The 22,775-nt window shown below is 38.3% G+C and overlaps 1 protein-coding gene and 1 non-coding gene across 3 annotated transcripts; one reads left to right on the top strand and one right to left on the bottom strand.

Moving 5' to 3' along the window:
- Window positions 1–699: 699 nt before the first annotated feature.
- LOC126627551 (small nucleolar RNA R71) lies at window positions 700–804 on the bottom strand. The gene has a single exon (XR_007625047.1). It is a non-coding gene; the product is annotated as a small nucleolar RNA R71 (small nucleolar RNA).
- A 14,139-nt stretch (window positions 805–14,943) lies between these two features.
- On the top strand, window positions 14,944–21,251 carry LOC126626938 (general transcription and DNA repair factor IIH helicase subunit XPB1). Of its 2 annotated transcripts, XM_050296339.1 has the most exons (20): window positions 14,944–15,114; window positions 15,207–15,253; window positions 15,366–15,435; window positions 15,544–15,706; window positions 15,807–16,029; window positions 16,118–16,174; window positions 16,402–16,545; window positions 16,871–16,951; window positions 17,062–17,149; window positions 17,577–17,914; window positions 18,012–18,087; window positions 18,186–18,379; window positions 18,565–18,728; window positions 18,816–18,888; window positions 19,327–19,440; window positions 19,774–19,854; window positions 20,028–20,087; window positions 20,205–20,288; window positions 20,376–20,518; window positions 20,622–21,251. In XM_050296339.1, the coding sequence occupies exons 1-20, from the start codon at window positions 15,105–15,107 to the stop codon at window positions 20,713–20,715; spliced, it is 2,304 nt and encodes a 767-aa protein (XP_050152296.1). In that variant the 5' UTR covers window positions 14,944–15,104; the 3' UTR covers window positions 20,716–21,251. The 2 variants fall into 2 exon arrangements, with proteins under 2 accessions (XP_050152296.1, XP_050152297.1); XM_050296340.1 differs by lacking the exons at window positions 14,944–15,114; window positions 15,544–15,706 and having other exon boundaries at window positions 15,201–15,253; window positions 15,707–16,029.
- Window positions 21,252–22,775: the final 1,524 nt, after the last annotated feature.

The raw sequence follows: 22,775 nt of genomic DNA on the forward strand, positions 1-22,775 counted from the left end.
TGTCGGGGATTATTTAAAATAATCTCTACTAATCAGAATTTCAATTAGTTATTGCTGTTTATACATATAAAAAAAATTGAATTTTCGTTTTTATTTTATTTTTACAGATTATAACAGTATAACAGTACAGATTTCAACAATCTGTGCATGGTCAGCACCCGATCAATAGTGCAAAAATTGATTCCATTTGATCCAGAACTTGAGCAAACATTAAGGAGAGGACGCCGGGAACAAAATTTGCAGTGGGTTCCTTCTCTGCAGGGGACTTTTCTGCATTCTTCAATTTCTGAGAATCTGCACAGTAAAGGAAAAATGGCATTTGTAATTCCAGAGGTAGGTCAGCCTTTGGGTGAATCTTTAACAGCCCATACCACAAATATACCAAGTTGCATTATTTATCCGGCAGTGGAGGAATGGTCTACATTTAAAATAAAGCAGCACATGTTGAATATTCTACCTACATTTCATAGGTTATCATCTGACGATCCAAACATGCATATTGCAGAATTTTTAATGGGATGCAAAAATATTTTGGTGAGGGGATTCTCAGCCGAATCTATTAAGCTGCGTTTGTTTCCATACACTCTAAAGGATCAAGCAAGAAGATGGCTCCTCACACTCCCATCTGGTAGCATTAATACTTGGGCCCAACTCAATGAAAATTTTTTAAACAAGTATTATCCTGCTTCAAAGACTCTTGACATGAGAACTCAGATTTTATCTTTCGCCCAAAAGCCAAATGAAGAGTTTCATGAGGCATGAGAGCGGTTCAAAGAGTTGATTAGAAAATGTCCACATTCCGGTATTAACAGTACTGATCAAATGCATATATTTTTCAGAGGGTTAAATATGACTACAAAAACTCTTGTCAACGCTTCATGCGGAGGTTCGTACAAAGATAAAAATGCACAGGAGGCTTGTTTGTTATTTGAAAAAATGGCAGCAGATACACAGCAGTGGGCAGTTAAGCAGCCACAATCTAGATCCGTTTTTGAGATTTCAAATGGTTCACCATATATGTCGGCACAAATTGAAAAAAATGGAGAAAAAGCTCGAAAGATTTGATGCAAAATTTGACATGTTATTACAAAGAATTTCGGGTTCACAGGTTGCTGTACAGCAGCCTTTACAAGCTGCCTGCAGCATTTGTAGCTTGACAAATCATGATTTTTTGAGCTGTCCACATAAAGATGCTTATCCGGAGTTTATAGCGGAGCAGATTAATTCATTTAATAATTTTCAACGTCCCAGATATGACCCGTATTCAAATTTCAACAACCCAGGTTGGAGAGATCATCCTAATTTAAAGTAGGACAAAGATCAGCACTCTAGGCCTCAATTTCAACAGCAGGTATAGCAACCTGCTGCACCCAAGGCTGCTTGGGAGGTTGCAATTGAAAAATTAGCAAATACTACCACTCACGAAATCCAAAATTTGCATGCATCAATAAAAAAATATGGAAAAACAAATTGGGCAGATTGCGTTGCAGGTTTCAGAAAGAGCTCCGGGTACATTTCCTAGTCAAACAATACCTAATCCAAGAGGACGAGAAGAATGCAATGCTGTATATACTTTACGGTCTGGCAAAAGTTATGACAATAGACAAGAAAATTCTGCTGGAAATTCGCGGGCAGCAGAACTGCCTCAAACTAAATCTGCAAATTTTGCAGATTCTGGGCAGTCCCTTGACATATCCGAAAATACTGCAGAAGCTACCACAAAAATTGCAGAACGTGTTTACGAGCCTCATATGCCTTATCCAGAAAGGTTGAGACCTAAAGCTAAAGATCAACAGTTAACAGATTTTATGAAGACTTTGTCAAAAGTTCAGATTAATCTACCATTAATTGATGCAATCAAGAACATTCCATCTTATGCCAAATGTTTGAAGGATGTTTGCATAAAGAAAAAGAAGCTCATTGATTTTGAAAAAGTGATTCTTACATAATAGTGCAGTGCAGTCCTATTGCATAAATTACCTCCAAAGAAAAAAGATCCAGGGAGTTTTACTGTCTCTTGCACCATTGGAAATTGTGATTTTAATAGTTCTTTAATTGATTTAGGTGCAAGTGTAAACTTAATGCCTTATTCTGTTTTTAAACGTTTAGGTGAATGTGAGCTGAAGCCAACCTCCAGTATTATTCAATTGGCTGACCGTTCAATTACCTACCCTAGAGGAGTCATTGAAGATGTTATTGTGAAGGTTGACAATTTATATTTACCGACGGATTTTATGGTGTTGGACATGGATGAGGATTTGACAACACCCATCATTTTGGGCCGCCCATTTCTGGCAACAACGTGGACTCTTATTGACGTTGAAGCCGGAACATTAACATTCCGGATTGAAGATCAAACTGTTGTTTTCAAGTTATTTGAAGCAAGCATACATTCAGGTGACAAGCAAGAATGCATGCGTGTTGATGCATTGGATGGTTTACCAAGTGCCGAGTTTATGAGCAGATCATCAACTGACCAACTGTCCATAAAGCCTCTGAATTTGACTCGTGATTGCATAAGTCCTAAACCACAACAGCAAATGGTGCTACATGATGACCAGCCAATTAACACTATGAAAAAACATGAAAATTTGCCAGGCAGCTCAGATGTTAAGAAAATACAGCCTGGTAAAAAGGTGTGGCTGTTGAATACCAGTTTCAAGTTAGTTCCAGGGAGACAAGAATCTCGGTGGAAAGGCCCTTATATGGTTAAGCAGGTTTTTCAAAACGGTAACGTGGACATTGAACCAAAGGGAAGGGATTATTTGCTCAAGGTCAAGAAATATCAACTAAAACCATACATAGGGAAATTTGGTGAAAGCGAGTCTTTGACTCTGAAGGCACCAATGATCTAGCCACCGGAGTTCTGCAACGTCTAGCTACAGACTTAAAATAAAGCGCTTGTTGGGAGGCAACCCAATTTTTCTAAACTCTTTCATTATTTTATTTTTTTCGTTTGATTTTTTTTATTATAAGTTAAATTTCTAGATGCATATGCATACCTAAGTTTTCAAAAACAAAAAAAAACAAAAAAAAACAAAACAAAAAACCATGAAAAATCCAAAAATATGTCGCTTTCTTTATTTACGCATGTTGATTTTAGCTCCGTTTTTAATATTCGCATTTATTGGTTAATTGCAGGTTGAAAACGTGGAAAATAAAGAGCATCCTATACTGGAATCATGCACCCAGCAGCAAATATACATTAACATCAACCACATCTACATTTATGCTGGAAATTTACAACAGTCAACATAAAGTCGTTCACAGATGCAAGTTTAGGGGTGATTGTTGCAGATCCAGCACAAAAACATAATTTTGAGCAGTTAATTTTCTGCAGCTCAGTTTTGTGATGCATGGAAGAGAAGCACAGTTAAATCACAGATTCATACACCACAGAACTGAGTACAGCTATTATTACCAGATCTACAACAACTACACTTGCAGGGATTCGAATTTTACCTCCCAGATGCATCAATATGGGTCGTGCAGCCTTTGCTGTTTTTGTCTGTTGAGCTTGTGTGTTTACTCCTTTTTCCATCGGCTCTATCATGGATCCATTTACCCCTACATAAAGAGCACAAATATGAGTACATGTAGGACATCGAACGAGCATCTATACAGATCAAAACAGAACTAACCAGATTCATGAGTTAGCAACCAGACTATTTTTCAGCAGATTTATTACTCATGCATTGGAGTTGAATAATATGTCATTATTCAAGTCTGGGATGGTTTTTCAGTATGTCCTCTAAACGGTTCTAGTTCACATGGTCTACATGTAAGTTTTCAGGAAGGATCCAGGGCTTCCTTCATTCTTTTCTGGGAGCCCATGTGTTTTAGTCTGCAGTGTTACTAGTTTAGAGATCCAAGTGCTTGAAGTGCTTGTATGTTTTCAGTTCGTATAAAGTTATTTTGGGAATACATACAGGTTAAATATGGCATTATAATGAACTATTGTTGAACTTGTAAATGTTGAGCTTAGCAAAAGCAGAAGAACGAGATCTTTACCTTCATGATTTGCAGAGGCCGAGACAGTTGTTGTTTATTTTGCCTTCTGGGACCATTAGACCGGCAACTTAAGCTTGATTTCTCTCGGTTGTATGCTGGATTTGGGTGTCATTTTTCAAGTCCCAGTAGTAGTTTTATTATTCAAATAGCAGATCATCGTCAATCCATAAAAAGGGTTATGGGTTTTACCTCAAAATTTGCAGATTCGTGAGTTTGGGAATTTTTTTTGAGTTAGTCTCTTCAGTCTCTTTGTAAATCTCGGGTACCTAATACAAAAGAACATCACTGTAAGCTTCTACATAGACTCATCACGAAAATATAGCTCTTAGAGATTTTTCGCAAGCTGAGAGACATGTATCTTGAACCAAGTGGGAGATGATTACTGTTGCATGTGTGAAATGGTCTCGATCTATATGCTGAGAACTCGAATCCGTGATGGCGTGAGGCTTAGGAGACACATGATTTGGTTGAGAAGAGATGGCAACTCAGGGTGTTGTTCTTGTGTTGTCTCAGATTTGAAATTATTGGGGGTCCTTACACAGATAACACCACATGCATGTGTTAGATTTTGTACATTTTCCTCAAATAAATAAATCTGAACAGGAAATTAAAAGATTTGAGAATGATTTACCTTTCGCATTGCAGTTTTTCATATTTCCCACCAAGGCCAGGTATTCACGGAGGTATGGTTGTTGCTGGGTTATGGAAGTCTACGGATGCAGCGTTTAGGGGGTAAGAAGAGGCTGTTGTGAAATGGAGGTTTGCATTGATGGCTGGGTTTGAGAGGTTGCACATGGGAAGAGTTCCGAGAGAGAGAAGGCAAACTCTTTTCATTTTGGAGATCTATTTTTCATGTTCGAGAGATATGGAGTCTGAGAGCAAAAGAGAGAGTGTGTTGAGGAAAATGGGAGACTTATTTCTGATATGGATGTACGTTTGGGTTTTTAGTGAGAGAGGGCTGAAGTTTCTTGACACGGAAAAAAAAAATTAGAAGGGAGAGAAATGGTGCATCTGAGCCTTTCTTTTAGAATCCTAAGGAATTCATCAAATGGATGCGTGACATGTGGCCTGTCATGTCTGTTGGGATAGGGACATTTTCAAAATGGGAGACAGGGAGCCGTTTGGTGGCTTAGGGATCGAGGTTCACAGGGAATCCAATGTCTTCACATACTGGTGCTCGGGTTTGGCACGTGTGTGGCCTGCGTGCGCAGCCAAGTGGGCTGCATTATGTCGCGAACCCATGCCATTTTCTTTGCTTTTCTCGTGGCCCATTTCAGTTCTTTTATCAACATTGCACAAGGTTTGCATGGGAAAGCCCCACATTTCAGGTCACCTTTTTCTTTTTTTTTGTTTTTGTTTTTTGTTTTTCTATCAAGAAAATTTTTGTTTTTCTGTCAGCTTATTTTCATCTAGTTTTCTTTTTCATGTTTTTCCATAAGCTTAGTTTATTTAGTTGAGTTCAGGTTGTTATGCTCTATCGTTTTTTGTGTCCATTTTTTATTTTATTTTATTTTAGTTTACACACCTTGAGGACAAAGTGTGAAATAAGTTTGGGGGTGGGAAAATAAATTTTAGGCTTTTAATTTATTTTTTTTATGTCAGTTAAAAATTTTCATTTTTTTTAAGTTAATATCCATAGATTATTTTAAACGTTAGAACAAATGGACATGGTGAAGATTAATCCCACAGTAGAGTATTTTCTATTTATCGTTGCTTAGACACTAATTCATGAATTATACTTTGAACTTTGCACATCACACCAACATGGTTTGTGGGGAGTGAGATTGAAACACTTGCTTTTAGTCTAAGTTTATTTTTAATTTTTGTTTTAAGTAAAGTTAGTTATTATTGTGAACAAAGTAATAATTGTCTCACCCGAGGTTTTGCCTAGTAATCGGGCCAGTCCTGCCTAATTAGCAGTGATTCTCGCGTCAAACGGTAGAGTTTTGGCATGGGGCAGGGTGGTTAGTTGGTTTCGTAGCCTTTTCAACTCGGGTTAATAAGTCCTTAGGGGTGTTCAACACCTAGTGCCCTAAAGCCCTAGTGGTTTGGGAGTCATTGACCTAAAGCTCGCTACATGGGTTGGATCAAAAGCTTAAGTGAACCGACATTGCACGACCACTATTGTTACTGAAAAAAAAAATGTTATAAATGAGAAAAAAAAATTGAAAAAGAAAAAGAAAGATAGTTATATTTAAAGTTAGTATGTGTGAAATAAAAGAAGGACGAGAGGTAAGAGTTTTAGTCGAGTCTCTTTAACTATGTTGTTTCACTTTACACCAAAGGAAGTTTGTGAATTCTTTTCTAATTGACTCTAAATGGCTTAGACTCTGTGGTGGGATTAGTTGGAACTTTTGAAAAGATGTTCTAGTTTTTAAAATGTTCAATGGATTGCAACTTTGAAGGTGAAATTTTTTGTTAGTTAATTTTAGTTAGTTGTCTAGTTTGTTAAGTTTTTATTTTTGTTTGAGTCTTGTTTTGCTTGAGGACAAGCAAAAAGCTAAGTTTGGGGGTATTTTGATGAGTAGATTTTATATTATATATTTTACCCTAATCTTAGTATATTTTGGTTAATATTTTGGAAGAATTTTGATACTTTGAATTGTATTTTCAATATAGGACTTTCGACTTCCTTTGGAGAAAAACAGGACCAAATGGACGAATTTTGGAGTAATTCCAGTTGGAGGACATTCTTGAGTCACTTAGCTTGATCGTATCAAAATTTGGGATTTTTCCATCAAGCGGTTATTTTCTGGCGATAAAATAAAGGAGCGATGCGCAGTGCTGGAAAATGACGTTTTTGGGCTTACATTGCGTTTTTGGAGCCCAAGATGACCTCGGATGGGTTCGTGGCCTTCTGAAGAAGTGTTCAGAATATTCCAAACATTAAATCCAGCTATATTGGGCCAGTTTTGGAGCAGCTTATGGGTCCAAAACGTGGCTGTTCAGATTTTGGGCGAATTTTACTATTTAATTTAGGATTATGTTTCTGTTTTTTATTTGGATTAGGGTTTGTGCGGTGGCTGAGCAGATATATTGCTTGGCTGTCTACAGTTTTTCTTTACACTTTATTTTATGCAACTTTGGAGACAGAGAGAAGTGCTAGGGTTTTGGAGATTTTCTACTCGAAGGTGTTTTCAATCATTTTCTTAATAATATTTTCTATGATTTCAATTATGAATATGCGTAACTAATTTCTATTGCTAGGGCCAAGCCTTGAGCCTTAGCATGAATATGTGATTTTTATTTAATTGCTTATGATTGATTGTATTCATACTTTGAATTGTTAATCACCGGGATAAAAACTATCTAATTGTCTTAATGCCTGATCACCAGTAGGATCTTTAGAAAAGTAACTTGATGCAATTTTGGTCGGAAGGTTCCTTGAAATTGACGCTAGCTTCTTGTGATTAATAATTGTAATTTCACTTAGGATGAATACCACGTCTTAAGGATTTCATGGTTTTTCAAAGGATTTTCATAAAGCATAATGAGTCTTTCATGTTCAGATTTGATCCGAACGTCCGAACGGGTTGCATGTTAGATATACGTTTTATGTTGGAGGTTCCAAGTAGAATATGAATTAGGAAAATCCAACCTTCAAAGTGGCATGTGTAGATCATAAGTAATTGGTAAAAGTTCATAGGATTGCTAGGTGATGGTGGAACTCTAGTGTTTTCTTAATTTGATTCTCCCAAAACTGTTTTTTTTTCTCTCTAGTTCTAATATTGCAGATTGTTTATTTTTATTAATTAAATTCGTTTTTAATTTAAGTAGGTTATAAAATCAATCATCTAAACTTCTACTTTACAATAATTAAATGAAATCTGATTAGTTTCGAATTATTTAATAGTCCCTGTGGAGACGACCTTGCGAGATCCGTTTATACTACAATAACCTTGTGATTCTTGCAAGTAAAATAGGAGATTTAAGCCCGTTCATATGAGTAGTAAAATTCTCTACCAAGAAAATGGCGCCATATGTTGTCTTGAGAAGGCATAGCTGCCTCTTCACCAAAGTTCAAGTCAAAACAACAATCGGATGGGCCAAATATTCTTAGAAATGATGAAGGAGAAATGAGGTGCAATAAATCTCTGAAGTAAGGGGAAAATTCCTACAAGCAATAAGTCTCTGAATGAACTCCTTGCACACAATTGGTGCCCTTATAAAATATAGGGCAACAAGGCCGTTGATTCAAAAATCGAAAAGGCACCACTCTCCGGATTCCGAAGAGGCACCACTTTCGGGATTTCGAAGAGGCACCACTTTCCACACGCAACATCAACTCCTCGGGTACCATAGATAACTTTGCCAAAGATCTCTGACAAAGTTTAGACACATAAATTTTGAAGGTCCAGCTACCCTACTATTACCCACAAGGGTAAAGGAACAGCACCACTGCTTGATAACTAGAAAGTCCCAATGTGTGTCAACCTCCGTGCTCCGTGGCAAGGTAGACTGGCAAAAATGCCCAATCTTTACTCACATTCGAGAAAACACTCCTAACAAGATTGCTTTCTCAAAAATCGAAGAGGCATCGTTCTCCGAATCTCAAGAGCCAGACTCCCAACAGGATTGCTTTCTCAAAAATCGAAGAGGTACTATTCTCTGAATCTCGAGAACCAGATCCCCGACATGATTACTTGTTCGAAAACCGAAGAGGCCCCGCTCTCTGAACTTCGAGAGCTAGATTTCCTTGGATAAAGCTTGTCTGCAATCTTCACACGCAACATCAGCTTTCCAGATACCACAGACCACTTTTTCAAAGCGCTCTGACAAAGTTAAAACATGTGAAGCTTGCAGCTCTCACTACATTGCTATGACCAAGAAAGGTAAATGAATAGCATTATTACTTGCTCAAAAATCGAAGAGGCATCGCTCTCCGAATCTCGAAAGCCAGACTCCCAACAGGATTACTTTCTCAAAAATCGAAGAGGCACCGCTCTCCGAATCTCAAGAGCCAGACTCCCAACATGATTGCTTTCTCAAAAATCGAAGAGGCACCGCTCTCCGAATCTCGAGAGCCAGATCCCTGACAGGATTGCTTGTTCGAAAACCAAAGAGGCATCGCTCTCCGAACTTCGAGAGCCAGATTTCCTTGATAAAGTTTGTCTGCAATCTTCACACGCAACATCATCTTTCCAGATACCATATACCACTTTTTCAAATTTCTTTGATAAAGTTAAAACACGTGAAGCTTGCAACTCCCATTACATTGCTATGACTAAGAAGGGTAAAGGAATAACATTACTACTTGTTGTTAGGGAGACTCCTATATATGTCGACCTCCATCCTCCACGGACAAGCAGACCTGCAAAAATGCTCAACCCCTCCTCATATCTGAGAGGGCACTCCCAACGAAGCCTCTCGAAATACTCAGCTTTCTTCCCCCCAATAATACCTATGCAAACCAACCACACCAGGTCAAGAGTATCTCATATCATAAGGGTCAAAAGCAAGAGTACCCCATATCATGCTTTTTCCATGTCTTTTCCTTTGCCATTGTTCTTACCTGTAAGACAAGGAGAAATAGAGCAATCAGTCAGCACTTGGAATCAAGCTTCCAGTCAGGAACTGACTGCCTGGAACCCCTTGCCTGATTACTTACCTGGCATTGCTTTCGAGTACTCATCTTCAACATTTTATGCTTCCAGAAAAGATACCATATCTGCCTGAGGAACAGTACTCATCTTCAACGTCTTTTCTCCATTTGCTTCTCCTTATACTTGTTGCTGTTTACGACACAAGGAGAAGGAGAACAATCAACCGGAAGCCGAAGTCGAACCTCCGATCCAAGTTGCTTGCTTGGAAGTCTGATTACTTACCTTGTTTGTTACCTCTTTCGGCAAATCTCCTAGCTCGGCGACTTGGGGGACTCCTACTATAGGGTTTTTTATTACACTTGACCAAGCCCGAAACTACAAGTAAGCTTCAAGTGAAATTGATACATTACCTTGTGCATCTTCATCAGTTAAAGATACCACTTCTGGATAGAGGAAAAGTACTTCTAGAGAAGATGCCACATCTATGTATGAGACAGATAAGGTAAGTGAAAATGATACCACACTTCGGTACTTAGAAGTTTTGTGATTACTCAATGGCTTGGATCTTGCAAATCCCCAACCGATGAGCTTTCCTTACTCGGGAACTTAGGGGAGCACTGTTTGTACCATACTTGACCAATCCCGAAACTACTGAGCACCGGTCAACGTTATATCGTCAAGGACCCAGAAGAGTTTCCCTCCAACCAGGAGGCCAATCACAGCGTGACACGTGTCGACATCAGAAGCCAATCATAGCGTAACACGTGTCAACATCAGAAGCCAATCACAACACGACACGTGTCAATGTTAGAATGAAACTAGAAACTCTCTTCTATAAATAGAGATCATTTTCTCATAATATTTCCGAATGTCATTTGTACTAAATCATTCACTAGCATTCACAAAATGAGAGCTTAAACCTATGTACTTGTGTAAACCCTTCACAATTAATGAGAACTCCTCTACTCTGTGGACGTAGCCAATCTGGGTGAACCACGTACATCTTGTGTTTGCTTCCCTGTCTCTATCCATTTACATACTTATCCACACTAGTGACCGGAGCAATCTAGCGAAGGTCACAAACTTAACACTTTCTGTTGTACCAAAGTCCTCACTGATTTTTTGCATCAACATGATTGATTGCAGCATTATAAACGTGGTTGTAGTATCTCTGGGATCGTGATACAAACCTACATGGAGTTTCTAAAGGACTTACATGTACTGATTTAAATAGTTTTAGATCACAAGAACATCCTCTTGGTTCTCAAAAAGCCTTTACTTTGCGGATGCAGAATTATCCGAGCGGATGTGGTATACCCGTCTAAGTGAATATTTGATCAGTTAAGGATATATGCCCCTGCATGTACAAAATCCGAAATTGCTAGAGTTGAGACTACTAACTCGCACCTAAAGTCGGACTTTAAGATGAATGATCTTGGGAAACCTCGACATTACCTCGACTTGAAGTTTCGAGCTAGTTCTAATGGTATTCTAGTCCACCGCTCGAACTAGACTAAGAAGGTGTTATGTCCAAGTATACCCTGATCGTCTGTATACTAGATGTAAATGAGACCTTTACGGAGGGTATGGAGCATAAGGTTCCATATTGGAACATGAGGTAGCCATATGTAAGTACCATGGGCATTTGTTGTACTTAGCTCAAATGCATTAGATCAGACATCTTATATGCTGATAATCTTTTGGCATAAAGCAGCACTGTGCCTAACACGCTACCACCAAATTTGGTGTTAAAAACGTCTTTTCGTTGCTAAGGATTTGGGCTTATCTATCCTTATGCATTTCAGAATAGATACACCCTCTTGATCTTCGGAATGATGCCTACCTTGTGGGATTCGTTGAATCAGACCATCTGTCTGACCGCACAAGATACGTTCCCGAATGGTTAAGTTTTTACCATTAAGGAACACATCAATATCTTGGAGGTCAACTAGATAGACCTTTTGTTGTGAAACCTTTGAATCATTCCAAGACTCACTATGTCTCATCACGTGAGAGATATGGTCGAGAACTTTTGTTAAGCATTGCTCTCCGAATCTCGAGAGCCAGACCCCCAGCATGATTGCTTTCTCAAAAATCGAAGAGGCATCGTTCTCCGAATCTCGAGAGCCAGATACCACAGACCACTTTTTCAAAGTGCTCTGACAGAGTTAAAACATGTGAAACTGGCAGCTCCCACTACCGTGCTATGACCAAGCAGGGTAAAGGAATAGCATTACTACTTGTTAGGGAGACTCCTATATATGTCGACCCCCATCCCCAACGGACAGGCAGACCTGCAAAAATGCTCAACCCTTCATCATATCTGAGAGGGCACTCCCAACGAAGCCTTTCGAAATATTCAGCTTTCTTTCCCCCCGATAATACCTCTGCAAACAAGCTATACTAGAGCAAGAATATCTCATATCATCAGGGTTAAAAGCAAGAGTATCCCATATCATGCTTTTTCCCTGTCTTTTCCTTTGGCCTTGTTTTTACCTGCAAGACAAGGAGAAAGAGAACAATCAGTCAGCACTTGGAATCAAGCTTCCAGCCAGGATCTGACTGCCTGGAACCCCTTACCTGATTACTTACCTGGCATTGCTCTCGAGTACTCATCTTCAACATCTTATGTTTCCAGGGAAGATTCCGCATTTGCTTGAGGAACAGATAGGGCAAGTGCGAAGGATACAAGGAAGCATGTGGAGACAAGCGTAACAGCACACGTGCCGATACATCCATTACTCTGTCAAAAGCAAAAGTATCCCATATCAGCAGGGTGGAACGTACTCTAGATTTGATGGACTTGTTTTGACCCTCAAATTCTTCAGTCGGCCTTATACTCTGGAGGAAACCAGAAAACCCTCCAGCTCAGTTCAAGAATAAGCCTGTGGAAAGTTACTTCTTCAAAAGCAAAAGTATCTCATATCATATCTTCTCATTTTTCTTCTCTTTATCCTTCATGCTGCTGCAAGATGGGGAGAAGGTGAACAATCAGTCGGAGCTCTGATTGCTTACCTTGTCTGTCACCTCTTTCAGCAGACCCCCTAGCTCGGCGACTTGGGGGACTCCTACTACATGGTTTGTATCGCGCTTGACCAAGCCTGAAACTACAAGTAAGCTTCAAGTGAAATTGATACATTACCTTGTGCATCTCCACCAGTTAAAGATACCACCCCTGGATGGAGGAAGAGTACTTCCAGAGAAGATGCCACATCTACCTATGAGACAGATAAGGCAAGTCAAGACGACTCCACACTCCGATACTTAGAAGTTTCGTGATTACGAGATCATTCTCCCACAATATTTCCTAATGTCATTTGTACTAAATCATTCACTTGTACTCACTAAAGGAGAGCTTGAACCTATGTACTTGTGTAAACCCTTCACAATTAATGAGAACTCTTCTATTCCGTGGACGTAGCCAATATGGGTGAACCACGCACATCTTGTGTTTGCTTTCCTATCTCTATCCATTTATATATTTATCCACACTAATGACCGGAGCAATCTAGCGAAAATCACAAAAAGCGACCGTTTTCGCTACCTAGGATCTATCTTGCAAGAGAACGGAGAATTAGATGGAGATCTCAACCATAGAATACGAGCTGGATGGATGAAGTGTAAGAATGCATCCGGCGTGTTGTGTGACCGTCGTAGGCCACTGAAGCTCAAGGGAAAATTTTATAGGACGGCAATAAGGCCAGCGATGTTGTATGGCACAGAATGTTGGGCGGTGAAGCATCAACACGTACACAAAATGGGTGTAGCGGAGATGAGGATGCTTCGTGGGATGTGTGGGCACACGAGAAATGATAAGATTGGGAATGAGGATATCCGAGGTAAAGTAGGAGTAGCCGAAATTGTAGGAAAGATTAGAGAAAATCGGCTCCGGTGATTTGGACATGTGCAAAGAAGGCCGAATGACGCTCCGGTTCGAAGATGTGACTACGGGACAGAGGTTCAGGGCCGAAGGGGTAGAGGAAGACCTAGGAAAACTTTGGAAGAGACTCTAAGAAAAGACTTAGAGTACTTGGATCTAACGGAGGACATGACATAAAACCGAGCGCAATGGCGTTCTAGGATTCATATAGCCGACCCCACTTAGTGGGAAAAGGCTTTGTTGTTGTTGTTGTTGTTGTTGAGTCCCAACAACGATCCATGAATACAATGCTGTATGTATCGACTAGATCATGATACATCCAACAAGTCAACACCAAACATATTGTGTCTACATTAGCATGAGTATCAGAAGATTGAAGTCAAGCAGTCCAATCCCAAAAAATCTTGCAGACCTCTACACGGAGTCACTACCTAAGTCTACCTTCCAAAAGCTTGTCCAAGGAATTGGTATGCGTAACTTTCTCACTTGCGATGCTTGTAGTTTCATTTGGAAGTTTTGTCAAACTCAGGGGGAGTAATCAGAAGTATACTCACTTGATCTTAATGTACTATTTTTCCTTATGATTAAGAGCATTTTTCCCACTAGTTTTTGCTACCTAACTAGGTTTTAACGAAGCACTCATCTTAGGTTGGTCATACCCTTGTGAGTTTTTCTATTTGCGTCCAGAAGACGTATAGTTTTGACTTAATGCAACTTCTCACGTTTCTCCTTAGCCTATAGGTTTTTCTCCCATCTTGGATTTTGCCATAGCGTGGTTTTATGAGTTTTACCACCCATGCATTATTCCATTCGTTTTGAGACTCGCATTCATTACTTGTGCCGACTAGACGAGATGACTTTATCAACTGTTTCTACATTTGCCTGAAGATCTGATGCGCCATGTACTTGAGTATTTGCACACTCAAGGGGGGGTGTTGTGACATACGTTCTTATCAATATGTGATTGTGTAAATCTTAAGTAGAGATAAAATAGGAATCCTTTGAAATCTAGAAGATCTTTCCTAATATACTTTGTATTACTTGGAGAACAAGTTTCTCTCCTCCTAATTACTATAAATAAAGGCACAAAAACTGGAGAATTAACACATAATTCCTCAAGTCTATTCTCCAATATCTCTCTCTTCCCTTTGCCGCATCTCTCTGTTAAATATAGGCCATAACAAAATATATAGATTTAATAATAGAATATTAGAGTCTTGCTTTTTTGTCTGACAATGCACCAAACGCCTCACTAAATTACTCAAACTTAGTCTATTCTAAGCTTGTCCAACTTAGTCTCCGATACTAGTCCAGTCCGAGATAGTCCGTTGCAACAAACGCACCCTTACAGTAAAAGGCAAAAAATATATTAAATAAACATTTATATGTCTCTACCGTTGGATTAGATCCGACGGTAGTGAACGGGACCAAAGTCCTTCGTACGATCCTACACGTGCCACGCACATGTCTTGATTCCGTGACCATCGTTTCTCACTGTTGGCTCAGGCGGTTCCATTGCGATAAATAAAACCTCACCGAACTCCTAGAGCATTCCAAATTTCCAATATCCCTGGATCCAAAAACCCAAACGAAAAATCAAAAACAAAAACAAAACCAAAATCAATCGAATTTAACTAGGTCTAATTTCAATTTTATCTGCAAAAACAACAATGGGACACGGTATTTTTCACTTGTTTATCTTAATTTTATTTTTAATTTCATTCAGAATTTAAGATAGAATAGTGGTGCTAATTGTTGTTTCAATCTTTCAGGTGATAAAGGAGGCAGACCCAGTAAAAAACCCAAATTCTCCGCCAAGGTTTTTCTCTTTGATTTGTTCTTAAACTTAATTTTCCCAATTGTTTCTGTAATTTTACATAAATTTCGTACGATTTATTGCTCACAACATCAGCTGTTGTATGCAATTGCAGGAACTTGCTCACGTGGAAGACGACGACCCATATTACGGCGGCGAAGATGTCGACGATGATCCTCGCGACGGTACTGAAATTACTTTCTGTTTTGGAAATTAGTTTTTGATTTTTCTGATGGGTTTTGGTTGCTTTGAATTAATTTGGGTGAATTTTGACTGTCATTGGTTGATTAAAGGTGAAGGGAAAAAGAGGGATTTTACCAAATTAGAACTGAAACCTGACCACGCCAATCGGCCTTTATGGGCTTGCGCTGATGGCCGGATATTCCTCGAAACCTTCTCTGCTTTGTACAAACAAGCTTATGATTTCCTAATTGCCATTGCGGAACCCGTTTGCAGGTACCCATTTTTGAGTTCAGACGAAATTCTAATTGTTGGCCGGGTTCTTTGTTTTGTTGAATCATGGAAAATTCATAATGTATGCGGGTTTGGTTAATAGGCCAGAGTCGATGCACGAGTACAATTTGACCCCTCATTCGTTGTACGCGGCTGTGTCAGTCGGTCTTGAGACAGAAACCATCATTTCTGTTTTGAATAAACTGTCAAAGACCAAGCTCCCTAAAGAAATGATTGAATTTATACACGGTTCTACTGCCAATTACGGCAAAGTGAAGCTCGTTCTTAAGAAGAATAAGTATTTTGTCGAATCCCCATTCCCAGAGGCAAGCTTTTTATGCCTTTACATTTTTCCAGTTATACTATGGATACAGATTTGTTTGGTTATTGAGATATTCTTGGAAACGGTTGCAGGTGTTGAAGACATTGCTTAAGGACGAAGTCATATCTAGAGCAAGGCTTAACTCTGAGGTCTGCACATTGATCTTCCAAGAATCTTTAGAGGCACACGTTAACTTTTTATATATATTATTTTTCCTAGCGTTCATCAGTAATATGTATTAACTTCTTACTTTCATATGGGTATCATTATATTGAAACCATTTAGATTGTAATAGTAGTTTTCTTTGACTTCCCAGTGTGTGATGTGCATGGAAAAACCTATTTCTACATTGATATAAATTGGAGTTCTTTTACAGGGTTCTCGTGGAGCTGATGATTTTACCATTAGCAAAACAATGGGTGAAATTGGAGCTGGTCCCAGTGATTTGCTAAATGAAGCAGAACTGGCAGCTGCAGCTGAAGAAAAAGAAACTCATGCATTTGAAATTGATCCTTCACAGGTAGATTGTTTGTGCTTTGAAAAACGAAGCCATTTGTTTCTTGTTATTAGCTTGTTCCCCTCTAGGTCATGCTTGGTATTAGGGTCACAGTTTAGACTCTTACCCCTACACTATCTTCTTGAAACTGACGCCCTTGGTTATGCATATTTCCTTCTGCACCATGTTCCCATCTATTAGGTTGATAAGTACCTAGATTTCATCACAATAAACAGAGAAAGCAATCATTGAATGTCAATATATTGCCTTCTAGCGAGACTTTGTTTATCTTATAATTATCATTGGATGATATGTGCATTAGATCAGCATGCTTTTGTATGATTGTCAGGTTGAAAATGTTAAGGAACGTTGCTTGCCAAATGCTTTGAACTATCCCATGTTGGAGGAGTATGACTTCAGAAATGATACAGTGAGTTAATGACCAAGTTTCTCCTTGCACAGAATTATTAGTTGGTGATAAATTAACCATTTTTTTGTTTTTTGATTTTCATCAAAACCATCACTCTTTTCACACTGCAGGTTAACCCTGATCTAGATATGGAACTAAAGCCTCAGGCTCAACCACGACCTTATCAGGAGAAGAGCTTGAGTAAAATGTTTGGGAATGGTATGCTTTTCTTGAAAATTTAAACATTCTTTGAAGAAGTAATCTACTTTTCCGAACATTTAATCTTGGGAGCTATCTGAATTCATTGAATTTAATCAGGCTTGTTCAATTTTGGCTGGAATTACCATGTAAAGGACTAATCATGTTTAACTTTTCTTTCAAGATCTGTGCATAAGCAGTCGAAATTAGTTCCTTTGAATGAAAAGAGAACATATTTATCTTGCATTATTTGATGTTTTTTCTTTTTCCTGTTTCCCTTTTATTATTGGTTTTAATTCCTGAAAAATATATTAAGGACCTCGTTTTTCTGTATGAGTTTTTTTTTTTTTTTTTTGTCCATAATGTCTTTTAATACCAAGAAATAAACATATCGTTTTGGCTAAGAGTTGGATCTTTTTGTCTTCAAATTTGTTATGTAACATTGCAGGGAGAGCAAGATCTGGCATTATTGTGCTACCCTGTGGTGCCGGAAAATCTCTAGTTGGTGTTTCTGCAGCTTCCCGGATAAGAAAGAGCTGCCTTTGTTTAGCAACAAATGCTGTCTCTGTTGATCAGTGGGCTTTTCAGTTCAAGTTGTGGTCAACAATCCGCGATGATCAAATTTGTCGTTTCACATCTGATAGTAAAGAAAGGTTCCGTGGAAACGCTGGGGTGGTTGTAACAACATATAACATGGTAGCCTTTGGTGGAAAGAGGTCAGAAGAATCTGAAAAGATTATTGAAGAAATAAGAAATAGAGAATGGGGATTGCTTCTCATGGACGAGGTAATTATATTATTTTCATGGATGAATCTTTACTCATACTATTATGTACACCTCATATACATTATAGAATATTTACTATTTCCTCCTTTTTATTTAGGTGCACGTTGTTCCTGCTCAAATGTTTCGGAAGGTCATTAGCATTACTAAGTCTCACTGCAAGCTGGGGCTCACTGGTAAATCTGATAATCATGGCTTCAGACCATATCCTGCATTTGTCCTTGATCTTTTTGCTCCCGGAATTCCTAATTTATTTATCAATATATATTTGCAGCCACACTTGTGAGAGAGGATGAGAGGATCACAGATTTGAACTTCCTTATTGGTCCGAAATTGTATGAAGCAAACTGGTTGGATTTGGTAAAAGGTGGATTTATTGCAAATGTACAGTGCGCTGAAGTATGGTGTCCAATGACAAAAGAATTCTTTGCAGAATATTTGAAGAAAGAGAACTCCAAGAAAAAGCAGGTGTGTCTATCCTGAAGTGCTCATAGTTGAGGGTCGGGTTTTTTTTTTTTTCATTTTTTTGTAATTTCTATTTCTGCCAAGATATAACATTTGTCATTTGGTGTCAAGCATGTCACATGTCAAATTTTTTTCTGGTACAAAATGTTTCTGGTTGCTGTTGCCTGATGCGTCCTTTTCATTTTCAGGCACTTTATGTGATGAATCCAAATAAGTTTAGGGCATGCGAGTTTCTTATACGTTTCCATGAACAGCAACGTGGAGATAAAATTATCGTCTTTGCTGACAATCTTTTTGCGCTTGTGGAGTATGCAATGAAACTTCGGAAACCTATGATCTATGGTGCCACCAGGTTGCTCATGGGCATATTTTATATTCATTAACAGCGTTTACTTGGGTTTTGTCACATCTAATACTGGCTAAATCTTTGTGATGTCAGCCATGTTGAGAGGACAAAAATCCTAGAAGCTTTTAAAACAAGTCGTGACGTAAACACTATATTCCTGTCTAAGGTACTCTATCAATGTTGTCATCCTTCTTTATAATATTCTTGTTTTATGAAATAGATTTCCACTTTCCTTTTCTTGTAAGAAAATAAGTTTCCATTTATTTTAAATGAATTCATGTGATAAATACTACTTGGTTGCAGGGATCTCGTGTTTCAATTAGGCTTTATTCTAGCTTATCACTTATTCACTTTGATGCGAAACACTTGTGCACTTTTAGGGGGAAAGAAAAAGAAAAGACTATTTTGTCATAAGAAATTGAATTGTTTCACACTTTCTATTCCTGCTTTTCAAAGGAGTTGTCTATCTACTTTGACAACTGAAACGTATCATATATCATGGACAATTGGGAGATATATGCATTTTTATTGTGTGAATGTTATTGTATTTGAAGCTGAAGCATTTGATTAAAAAGGATGTTTGATCATTTTATGTTAATTTCAGGTCGGTGATAATTCCATAGATATTCCTGAGGCAAATGTGATAATTCAGATCTCGTCACATGCTGGTTCAAGACGTCAAGAAGCGCAGCGTCTTGGTCGTATTCTGAGGGCTAAGGTTTGTTTTCCTACGGATATGCACCTTTCTTCTGATAGTGGGTTTTTTTTATTCGAGGAATTAGTTACCCTTTTTTCCCCATGACTCTTTACTTCTGTATTGTTCACCCTTTATACATCCATTTGACAAAATCCTGGTTACTGTATTTTGTTTTCTTCTTTTCTTTCTGATATAATTGGGGACAAGCCATTTTTGTGTTACTTTCTTTGCATCATTACTATTGGTAAATGACATAACATGCAGTATTCTTTGTTCTCAAATCTGGAGATCAGATGAATTCACAATCACTAGACATCTTTAATGTGTTCTTCTACCTTCTGATTGTATCAACAGGGTAGACTTCAGGACCGGATGGCAGGAGGTAAAGAGGAGTACAATGCATTCTTTTATTCCCTCGTATCAATGGACACACAGGTACGTGCTTGTTTTCTCCTTGTTACTATGTTTGATATTAAGCATTTTTCAGTTCTTTTAATTGAGAACATCTTGACAGTGTCCCCAAGAATTGAGATTATTGCACAGATGATATATGTTACTTCCATTTTGTTAAATCTTCGTATTCAATTAGTTATCTGTTTGGAATACAGGAAATGTACTATTCAACTAAGCGGCAGCAATTTTTGATTGATCAAGGTTATAGTTTCAAGGTACAATATTTTGATATATCTATGTTCTCTTGAAGTGCTGTTTTCATTAGCTTTCAATATCTTTCCTTCGATTCTCTATGGTCTGTAATTATCTTTTGTGTTATTTACTACTGACAGATTATTACAAGCTTGCCCCCGCCTGATTCAGGCCCTGAATTGAACTACCACCATCTTAATGACCAACTGTCACTACTCTCCAAGGTTACCTGTTTTTATTGATTGCCAAGTTTTTTGCTCAAAACATTATTTCTTTGAGATAGAAATTTCTGACGTGTTTAGCTTCCCCAGGTGTTGAGTGCTGGTGATGATGCAGTTGGTTTGGAGCAACTAGAAGAAGATGCCGATGACATTGCCCTTCATAAAGCTCGCCGTTTCAGTGGATCCATGAGTGCTATGTCGGGTGCAAATGGGATGGTTTACATGGAATACAGGTATGCCAATCTGGTTTTCCTTGTTTTTGTTTTGTTAGGAAGTAGGAAGAAGGTACATCCACCATTTTTTTTGGCTAACCATGACTCATATCCTACTGTACAGCACTGGGAGAAACAAATTTGGCAAAGGCCAGATCAAGGGTAAGCCCAAGGATCCAGCCAAGCGACATCATTTGTTTAAAAAACGCTTTACCTGAGAAGAGAGACTAGAGAAACAAAGATCTAAGGTGATTCTCCTCTGATGTTTGGATAGGAACACCCCCTGTTCCACATCTAGTAAATTTGCTCAAACTGGCGGAGTGTGCTCTCCGTAGAAATTGTGTAGTAAAAGAAAATTCACCTGATCTGTGGAGTGTCCTTGTAATCTAGCTTGATATGCAAGTTATTAGCAGGGGAAGACGGATAAACTTGGAACGGAAGTTTTTGGAAACCGAGTACGATATACCTAGAAAAACAGATACAAAAACAAAGTTGCATCTCCCCCACCTTTCCTTGCTCATAGGCTAATTATGTGTTATGGGGTGTTTGTTACGTTGAATTGGTCTGGACTGGACTATTTTATCAGAATGTGCCGGATATAGAATGAGCTGAAATGAATTGAGTACAAACAGTACAAATAGCACTATGTTGGCTTCATTTTGAAATGTCTTAACGTTTCATGTTGAAATTTGTAAGCAACACTTCCTTTGAGGGAGTTTCTTCAAGTGCAAGAAACTGATTTTCCCTGTTGAAATTTGTAAGTAACACTTCCTTTGAGGGAGTTTCTTCAAGTGCAAGAAACCGATTTTCCCCGCTTTGGATGCACGTATTGGGGTGCGTTATTTGAAGTAAAATAGGCCAAGAACAAAAAGAAGGCAACTTTTGCTAGACATCCATACCATTCTCCATCATACGTAGACTGAGTGAAAATAAAAAACAGGAGCCACTGGGTAAGAAAACCACTTCATCACATTGTGGTTGTACAAGAAATCCAATTGTACACCAGACCATGAAACAAAGTTCAAAGGAGGGAAAGAAACTACGAAATCCTTCAGTCACCATAAAAAAAACTTAAACAAACAACTCATCCAGCCAACTTAAACAACAAGACCGATGCCTACTCACAACTGAATGGATCCAAGAAACTAGTTCGGTTGAGAGATGCCTCTTGATCACATGCATCATCGTGATTAGTTCGGTTGAAGTTAATTTTCCAACCAATGATTGTGTACACAACGATGGCTCATCCATCCAAATTGGGATTCAGGTTTATTTTATTCATCTTGGTTGTGCTCATATTTACTATATTTTTTTGGATTGTCATTTTGATGAGACAAATATTCCCACCGTTAGGGAGAGGAATGACAGTTTCAAAAATGTCGTGAATCAGCATTGATACATCTACTTTTGTCTCATAAGTGACGTATGTTAATCTGTTGCATGCTTGAGGCATGATAGAATATAGGTTCCTAACTTTGAAATTCCATAATGTGGAGATTAAATATTTCAAGCCTGATTTAAATGACACTCAAGGGAGAGTGTTGTAAATATTTCTGTCTATGTGGTTGTTCGTGTTCATAACAAATTGTGTAATATTATTAGTTCATCACTTATTGATCGTTGATGTTAATTAAAGACACTTGGGTTTCTCCTCTAAGTTACTCTTGCCCTATACAAAGAGGTCTAGTGATAATGAAAATACACGCTTTTGTTTTGGGGTGTGCTATCCACACACCCCATTTTACTTTTCACACACCCCTTGATAATTTTTGTCTGTTGATCTTCTTCAATTCATTCGATCCGACGGCCGAAACTTAAAAAGATGTGTGAGAAGTAAAATGGGGTGTGTGGATATCACACCCCTTTTGTTTTCTCTCTCTTCCCTCATTCTCTCTTTCTCTATATTTTACATTCAACACATTATAGCATTTCCACCATCTCTTTAAAATTTAAAGAAACTAGTTATATCTCTAAGTTGGGCATGCATTCCCAGAGATACACACAACAACAAAAATTCATATACCCGGCTCAAAAATCTTGAAAATGTTTAATTAACCTCATTATCAGCCTCTTCAAATCTTCATCTCACATTAATGGTTGCGGGATTCAACACTTCTCTTAATTGTTTATTTGTTTTCCTCTTTCACTCTAAGATCAAGGACTTTAGTCTTCAAGTTGAAACAAAAGTGTCAGTCGCAATAGGTATCTGATTCTTTCGTTCTTTCTTTTTCTTTCACCTTGAAATTGAAAATTGTGGTCACTCAGTACTACGGTTTGG

The sequence above is a fragment of the Malus sylvestris genome, chromosome 6 (genome assembly GCF_916048215.2).
Source record: "Malus sylvestris chromosome 6, drMalSylv7.2, whole genome shotgun sequence".
Taxonomy (NCBI): Eukaryota; Viridiplantae; Streptophyta; class Magnoliopsida; order Rosales; family Rosaceae; genus Malus; species Malus sylvestris.

Coding starts and splice junctions, on each gene's coding strand:
- LOC126626938 (XM_050296339.1), top strand. Junction 16,030..16,117: donor TCGAATCCCCATTCCCAGAG/GCAAGCTTTTTA, acceptor AAACGGTTGCAG/GTGTTGAAGACATTGCTTAA. Junction 18,380..18,564: donor AGAACTCCAAGAAAAAGCAG/GTGTGTCTATCC, acceptor TTTCATTTTCAG/GCACTTTATGTGATGAATCC.